We start from the raw sequence: 8,711 nt of genomic DNA on the forward strand, positions 1-8,711 counted from the left end.
TCTTATAGAAACTTACAAAATTCTTAGGGGGTTGGATAGGCTAGATGCAGGAAGATTATTCCCGATGTGGGGGAAGTCCAGAACAAGGGGACACAGTTTAAGGATAAGAGGGAAGTCTTTTAGGACCGAGATGAGAACATCATTTTTTACACAGAGAGTGGTGAATCTGTGGAATTCTCTGCCACAGAAGGTAGTTGAGGCCAGTTCATTGGCTATATTTAAGAGGGAGTTAGATGTGGCCCTTGTGGCTAAAGGTATCAGGGGGTATGGAGTGAAGGCAGGTATGGGATATTGATTTGGATGATCAGCCATGATCATATTGAATGGCGGTGCTGGCTCGAAGGGCCGAATGGCCTACTCCTGCACCTATTTTCTATGTTTCTATGTTTCTAAAGCAAAAACAGAAAGCAGAAACAAAGCAAAAACGGAAAACATTTGAAATGCTCAGCAGGTCAGACACCAGAACTGTCTAGTTTAGTTTAGAGATACAGCGCGGAAACAGGCCCTTCAGCGCACCAAGTCGGCGTGGACGAGTGAGCCCCGCACACTAACACAATCCTACACACTAGGGACAATTTACATTTATACCAAGCCAATTAGCCTACAGAGGATCCCGGAGTAAACCCACGCAGGTCACAGGGAGAACGTACACACTCCGTACAGACAAGCACCTGTAGTCAGGATCGAACCCGGATCTCTGGTGGTGTAAGGCAGCAGTTCTACCGCTGCGCCACCGTGTGCAACTGCCCTAGGCATGGATTCTGATGAAGCTCCATAAATCTAAATTTATCAATGCTGCTGGACTTATCACGTATTTTGCTTTTTGAATTACACTTCAGATTTCAAAACATCTGCATTATTTTTCTTTTAATTATATACAGCAAGTTTCTTACATTTAAATGTGTATAAAATTAAATGGAACATTTAGCTACCTACAAATGATTGAAAAAAAACAATTTTACTATATTTAACAAACTGTACATGTAGCCTCCTTGCTCAATCTCTTTCCTTTATATCATCCAAATTAAAGGAAAAAGGTTGATCGTAACCCATAAGGTGATTATAATCATTTGGATGCCAGAAAAGTACTGGATTTACTAGCATTGACTTCTCATTTGCATAGAACGTGGTGAACATCCTGCTGACTCCAGGAACTTTCACGTCCTTCTGATGGAAAATAGTTTTCTTCTGTAGTAGAAGGATGTTGTAAGTGATGGCTGTGTAACTGTCAGTTTCCGCACTGTGATATAGACGAATCACATAACCTTTGGTGAGGAAATGCAATACTGTAGGACTTAAAAAAGTAAAAAATCCAATTATGCCACAGAATGCTGCTTGTAATAAAGGGCTCTGAACTCCAAGACCAGTCTGCAGAATGATATAAGGCATCATGCAACAACTAAAAATACTGGTGGAGTAAGAGAAGAACTTCACACCTGCAAAATGAAAGTTAGATATATTTAATAAAATGGTTAATCAAGTTTACAATATTATAAGGCTCAGAATTATTTCCGCATAAACTTAATGAACATTTTTAGTACATTTTTAGATTGAATGTATAAATATTTGAAATTAATAAATGCTGGATAGATGTTGCAAACTTTGTAAAATATTCATTTAACATTAAAAATATTCTCACAGTTATATATATATTAAGTATTTCTCCCATTCCAATTCCAGCAAGCTATTGTTAAACAATGATCAGAAAGTAATGCTCCCGCTTACCAAATACTGCCTTAGCTAAGTTTCCGGCGTAAATCAATCGTTCTTCCCTGGTTTTTCCATCGGAACAAAAATAGCGAAAATGGTGACGGCATGGAAGGTTAATCTACACAAAGAAGTTTTTTTTAATTATAGTTTCAAGAGAGGCAACTTGGATCAAATGAAATGCAAAAACGTGCGGAAGTCAAAAGGAAATACTCAGTGGAACAGATGGAATTAATGGACAAAGAACCAGTTGGGTTTTTTGGGTAATGACATTGTTCAATATTCATTCTGAAGAAATTACATTAACCCAAAAGTTTCTCTTTGCATAGATTCTGACCGAGCTTCTACGTTTTCCAGAATTTTCCAATCGTATTTCGAATCTTACAATTACTCCTTAACTTAAAAGAAAGTAGTCAGAAGGTGGAGGGGGTCCAGAGAAGGTTTACAATAATGATCCCAAGGATGAGTAGGTTAACATACGATGAACGTTTGACGGCACTGGCCTGTACTTGCTGGAGTGTAGAAGAATGAGGGGGGACCAAATTGAAATGTACCGAATAGTGAAAAGCTTGGATACAGTGAATGTGGAGAAGATGTTTCCTCTGGTAGGAGAGTCTAGGACTAGAGGTCATAGCCTCAGAATTAAAGAACGTTCCTTTAGGAAGGCGAGGAATTTCTTTAGTCAGAGGATGGTGAATCTGTGGAATTCTCTGCCACAGACGGCTGTGGAGACCTAGTCAATGCATATTTTTAAGGCGGTGATAGATAGATTCTGAATTAATAATAATAATAATATCTTTTATTGTCATTGCACAGAGGTACAACGAGATTTGGTATGCAGCTTCCATCCGATGTAATAACTTAATTAACTAAAAATGTAGACACCCAGAGAAACAAGATTTAAAAAAAAGTTAGTATGGGTGTCAGAGGTTATGGGGATAAGGCAGAAGAATGGGGATAGGAGGGAGACAGATCAGCCAATGATTTAATGGCGGAGTAGACTTCATGGGCTGAATGGCCTAATTTTGCTATCACTTATGACCTTCTGGCCAGATAGAAAAATGCTCCAAACCGCTTTTAGCTGAAGCTCACATATGCTGGAGAATAAAATTCTAAAGCAAAATGATTCTTAGATATTCACAGGCTAAATGCAAGAAATAATATTTTACCGTTCCCTTGATATAGCATCATTCTCAAATCAGAATCTATTTCCCCACAATGGGTGTTTAACAGGAGAGAACCTAGGCAGGTTTAGAAGGAATTTGAGGGGGGGCGGGGGGGGGGGCTGTTTCCACATAGTATGGATGGAATCTGGAATTTGTTGCTGGAGATGGTGGTGGAGGAAAGTACTCTCACAACATTTAAGAAACATCAGAACACTTTCAATGTCAAAGCAAAGAACTCTTCAGTCCAAATGCAAGTATAGATACAGTAAGTACCCCTGTCAGCACTGATTTACTGCGACAAAGCATTTCTATATCCATGACTGTTATTATATTATAAATGATGGAGCCAAACAACAATAACCCTACCCAGAGGCTAAGAAGTAGAAAAGAATGGAATTTTGTGAACACTGTCACAACCCACATCGAGATGAACAAGATGCACATGGTTAGGTAACTTTTCTGGTCATAGAGTCATACAGCATGGAAATAAGCCCTTCGGCCTAACTTGTCCACATCAGCAAACATGTCGTAGCTACACTACTCCCACCTGCCTGCATTTGGGCCTTATCCCTCTGAACCCGTCCTATCCACATACCTGTTTGTGGTGTGAAAACAAGAAGCTAGTGTGAATTGGGCGAGGGAGGGGTAGAGAGAGAGGGGCTAACTGAAGTGAGCAAAATCAATATTAATACCACTGGGCTGTAAGTTGCCCAAGCAAAATATGAGATGCTGTTCCTCCAATTTGTGTTTAGCCTCACTCTGACAATAGAGGAGACCTAGGACAGAAAGGTCTGTGTAAGTGATTCCTACACAGACCTTTCTGTCCTAGGTCTCTCTTACTTCAGGTAGCCCCAGCATTACCTCTCTCTCTATCTCTCCCCCACCCAAGTTGCACTAGCTTCTCGTTTTCACCCTACAAACAGCTAACAATGGCCTGTTTCCTTCATCATCATTACTTTTTTGCATATCTTTTATTCATTGCTCTTTATTTCTCCACATCGTCTATATCTCTAGTTTACCTTATCCCTAACCAGTCTGAAGGGCGGTCTTGAAGCGAAACGTCACCCATTCCTTCTCCAGAGATGCTGCTTGTCCCGCTGAGTTACTCCAGCTTTTTGTGTCTATCTTTGGTTTAAACCAGCATCTGTAGTCCCTTCCTACACTATCCATGTACGTATTTGTTTCTCAAACGTTGTGATAGTACCTGCCTCAATTACTGGTTTCTTCAACAACCACATCCCATCCTGCATCCAAGTCATTAAACAGCTTAGACTTCTACGTCGACCCCGTTTCATCCACAGAGGCTCTCGGCGCAAGCTTGTTTACTTCAACCACGGACATTCCATTCCATCCATCTGCTCACTACCATGCTCTGCCCCCCCTCAACTGCGTCACCCCCCATCCCAGCTGACCACACGCACTGTCAACCGGGACAACCTCAGATCTCTCCAGCCTGCCCCCATCCCTCCACCCTCTCACAATGCCAACTTTGCCCTCCTCAACACCAGGTCGCTCAACAACAAAGCCCTTGCCCTCCATGAACTAATCCTTGACTACACTCTGGACTTCCTTCTGCTCACTGAGACCTGGCAACAACCCAATGTCTTCTTCTCCCTCAATCAAGCATCCCCACCTGGATTTAATTACATTTCCAAACCTCGCCCCTCCCGCCATGGAGGTGGCCTCGCTGTTATTTTCAACCAGAATTTTCGGATCACTGAACTCACCTTCCCCCCAGTAGCATCATTTGAATTCCTCGCCTTCAAAACCCTTTCCTCCATGACAGTCATCCTCATTTACCGGCCACCTAAACCAAACCTCTCCTTCCTATCTGACTTCACTGAACTCCTCACACTTGCCTCATCCCTCTCCCCACGTCTGCTGCTACTTGGTGACTTAAATATTTACATGGACTCCCCCACCTGCAAGCTCGCATCTGAATTCGCCTTTTTACTTGACAACTTCTCACTCACTCAACACGTCACCTTTCCCACCCATGACAAAGGTCACATCCTTGACCTGGTCTGCTCCACAAATCAACCGGTACTCGACCTCCATCCATGCCTCTTCCCCCTCTCTGATCATAAGCTTATACGGTTCACCATCCCTTCTCCGACACCTCGCCCCCGCTTCCTCCGAGAAATCACCTTCCGTAATCTAAAATCCATTGATCCCCTCCATCTCTCTGACCTCCTCTCCACCACTCTCCCCCTGGACTCAGCCCCCATCTCACCTGATGATCTCACAAACCATCTCAACTCCACCTTGTCTACCTCCCTTAACACTATGGCCCCCCTCAAAACAAGAACCGTAACTTTCAACACATCTTCACCCTGGTACACACCTGCTCTTCGTAAACTGAAACAGACTGGTCGCCGACTTGAACGACTCACAAAGAAATCATCTCTCACAGTCCACCTTAAAGCTTACAAACTCCACCACACTGATTACAAAGATGCCCTCATTGCTGCAAAATCTGCCTACCTCTCCTCCATATTCACTGATCCATGCCTAAACCACAGAACCCTCTTCTCCACAGTGGGCAACCTCCTCAAGCCTCGAGCAAACACTCTCCCTACCTCTACTCCGGATCTCTGCAACTCATTCCTCCACTTTTTCGCTGATAAAATCAGCACCATCTATCAATCTTTATCCCCTGTACCCGACTCCCCAGCATCTACTCCACCACCTACCAAGGCCCCTCCTTTCAACATCTCCACTGACCTCCTTACCCCTCCTCCACACTGCTTCCTCTCCCAGTTTGACCTGGTCACCCCTATTGAAATCTCCAAACTCATCAGCTCTTCCAAACCCACTACCTGCTCCCTCGACCCTCTCCCCACTCCCCTGCTGAAGTCCTGCCTCCCCGTTCTCTGCCCCTACCTCACTAATCTCTTCAACTCCTCATTGTCCCAAGGAATTGTCCCCTCCGCTTTCAAAACTGCTGCTGTCACACCAATCTTAAAGAAACCTGGTCTTGATCCCTCCTCTCTCATTAACTACCACCCAATATCAAACCTCCCCTTTCTTTCAAAAACTCTGGAGCGTATCGTTGCGTCGCAACTTCATTCCCACCTCCTTGCGTATAACCTACTTGAACCCATCCAATCTGGCTTTCGCCCCCTCCATAGCACAGAAACTGCTCTCCTCAAAGTCCTCAACGACCTCCTCACCTCTGCTGACACTGGTTCCCTCAACATCCTCATCCTCCTCGACCTGAGCGCAGCTTTCGATACAGTGAACCATAACATCCTGCTCACCAGACTCAAAGACCTCGGCATTGAAGGCTCTGCACTCAGCTGGCTCCGTTCCTACCTTTCCAACAGATCCCACTTCATCTCTCTCCACAACCACAGTCACTCAAGGCGTTCCCCAAGGCTCCGTACTCGGCCCCCTCCTCTTCATCATCTACATCCTCCCGCTTGGTCAGATACTCCGCCACTTCAACCTGGACTTCCACTGTTACGCCGATGACACCCAGATCTATCTCGACACCAAATCCCCCCACACCCCCCCCCCTCTCCCATATCAACTCCTGTTTGTCAGCTATAAAAACCTGGATGCAATATAACTTCCTCAAACTCAACAGCGATAAGACAGAATTCCTCCTCATAGGCTCCAAAGCCACACTCAGCAAAATCAATAACTCCACTCACCATCGACGGCACCACTGTCTCCCCATCTCCCAAGGCCCGCAACCTTGGCGTGATCTTTGATTCCACCCTCTCCCTTGAGCCTCACATCCACCATGTCATTAAAATCTCCTTCTTTCATCTCCGCAACATCGCCAAACTCAGACCCTCTCTCAAACCTCCCGCTGCTGAAAGACTCATCCATGCCTTCATCTCCTCCCGTCTGGACTATTGCAACTCACTTCTCCTTGGCATCAGCTCCACCTACATCAACCGACTCCAACTGGTCCAGAACGCAGCCGCCCGACTCATCACCCACACCAAATTCTGGCATCACATCACTCCAGTCCTCAAACAACTCCACTGGCTTCCCATCTCCCACCGGATCACCTACAAAATCCTGATCCTCACCTACAAAGCCCTCCACCATTTGGCCCCCCCATATCTCACTGACCTCCTCTCCTCCTACCAACCCTCACGGTCCCTCAGATCCACATCAGCCGGTCTCCTCTCCATCCACAAGTCCAACCTCCGCAGTTTTGGGGACAGAGCCTTCTCCAGGGCAGCTCCCAGGCTCTGGAACTCCCTCCCCCAACTGATCCACAATTCCGTGTCCCTCAGCATCTTCCAGTCCCGCCTCAAGACCCATCTCTTCACCTCTGCCTATCCTTAGCCCCACGTCCCCCTCCCTTTTCATCTGTGCATTAATTGCCTCATATTGTGTTTTGAATTCTATTCTGTCTTTACTTTGTGTACTAGTCATGTCTCTACTATTTATTTCATTCTCCCTACATGTTTTTCCTCTACCTGCTAAATTTTTGTAAGGTGTCCTTGAGACTCTTGAAAGGCGCCCATAAATAAAATTTATTATTATTATTATTATTAATTACCTCCTCTGGCAGCTCGTTCCATGCACCCACCACCCTCAGATTCCTATTACATCTTTTCCCCTTCACCTGAAACCTCAGGCATCTGGTCCTCGATTCCCCCACTCTGGGCAAGAGACTCTGTGCGTATATCCGATTTATTCCTATCATGACTTTATACACCTCCAAAAGATCACCCCTCATCTACCTGCGCTCTAAGGAATAGAGTCCCAGCCTACTGAACCTCTCCCTATAACTCAGACCCTCCAGCCCTGGCAACATCCTTGTATATCTTCTCTGTACCCTTTCCAGCTTGACAACATCTTTCCTATATCTCGGTGCCCAGAACTGAACACAATACTCTCAATGCGGCCTCACCAACGTTTATACAACTGCAACATGACCTCCAAACTTTAAACTCTGACTGACGAAGGACCATGTGCCAAATGCCTTTTGACCACCCTATCTACCTGCAGCTCCACCTTGAAGGAAGGTCAGGGCCCTTCTTTCGATGTGTCTAGCAATGGTTCTCCAGCTGTTGGGTGAGATAGGTGGCCGAAGCCAACCCCGACCCCCTCTCCTGCCCACACCACCGACCCCCTCTCTTACCTGTGCTGCAAAACCGCTGCCTAGCAGCCGGCGACCCCCCGTGTCCTGCGACCGCCCGCGGCCCGGGAGCCCGTGAACGGAGCGGTATTTGCAGCTGCTAACAACACAGAAAGCTCTGGCAGCTGGAAGCACAGAAGCCGCTGCCGCTTTCCTGGTGAAAACCGAGCGAAGACACAACATCGTGCCCATCAGCGCCATTTCTGATAAATACCGTCCCCAGCGCCTGCAAACCAAAGATCCTATAGCTATAGGATCATTGGCTGCTGATAACCTCCAACTACAGCGTCGATTGCAGCAACAGCTCCGCCCCGCTAATCCAAACACAAGAGACTGCGCAGATGCTGCCTCATCCGCTGAGTTTCTCCAGCATTTTTGTCTACTTCGTATGAATATTGACAGTTCCGATTTTGGGTAACCCACTGCCTCTGTGCTCCTTTCCTAATTCTATCAGTCCACATAGGTTCGCTCTCCCTTTCTTCAACTTCCCAGCCGCTCATGACCCACACTTATCCACCTGGATTTTTCCCTCTTGATCTACCTTTCCTATCTCCTCCCCATCTAGTTCTATCTATCCATCATCCCTCCATTATTTGATTCCACATTTCACCTTCCAGCCTCCTCCCCCTCCCCTCCTCCTCCTCCCCCTTTCTCCCCACCAGGCTCCAACTGCCCATTTTTTCCCCCTTATCTGCTTCCACATATCCACCAACCTGTCTCTAAACACCACACCT

General features: G+C 45.9%; 1 protein-coding gene across 1 annotated transcript; it reads right to left on the bottom strand.

Annotated features, from left to right (window-relative positions):
* Positions 1-852: 852 nt before the first annotated feature.
* tmem70 (transmembrane protein 70) lies at positions 853-8,294 on the bottom strand. Its single transcript, XM_033019285.1, has 3 exons — positions 7,981-8,294; positions 1,726-1,828; positions 853-1,436 (listed from the first exon to the last, which is right to left on the bottom strand). The coding sequence occupies exons 1-3, from the start codon at positions 8,176-8,178 to the stop codon at positions 997-999; spliced, it is 741 nt and encodes a 246-aa protein (XP_032875176.1). The 5' UTR covers positions 8,179-8,294; the 3' UTR covers positions 853-996.
* Positions 8,295-8,711: the final 417 nt, after the last annotated feature.

Source organism: Amblyraja radiata, chromosome 4 (genome assembly GCF_010909765.2).
Source record: "Amblyraja radiata isolate CabotCenter1 chromosome 4, sAmbRad1.1.pri, whole genome shotgun sequence".
In the NCBI taxonomy this organism is placed as follows: domain Eukaryota; kingdom Metazoa; phylum Chordata; class Chondrichthyes; order Rajiformes; family Rajidae; genus Amblyraja; species Amblyraja radiata.

What these genes read in the sequence shown, in the direction of transcription:
- tmem70 (XM_033019285.1), bottom strand. Translation starts at nt 8,178, where the DNA reads ATGGCGCTGATGGGCACGATGTTGTGTCTTCGCTCGGTTTTCACCAGG. An exon ending in GCAGCGGTTTTGCAGCACAG is followed by an intron (nt 1,829 to 7,980) that starts GTAAGAGAGGGG and finishes TTCTTTGTGTAG; the next exon opens with ATTAACCTTCCATGCCGTCA. An exon ending in CTTAGCTAAGGCAGTATTTG is followed by an intron (nt 1,437 to 1,725) that starts GTAAGCGGGAGC and finishes TTCATTTTGCAG; the next exon opens with GTGTGAAGTTCTTCTCTTAC.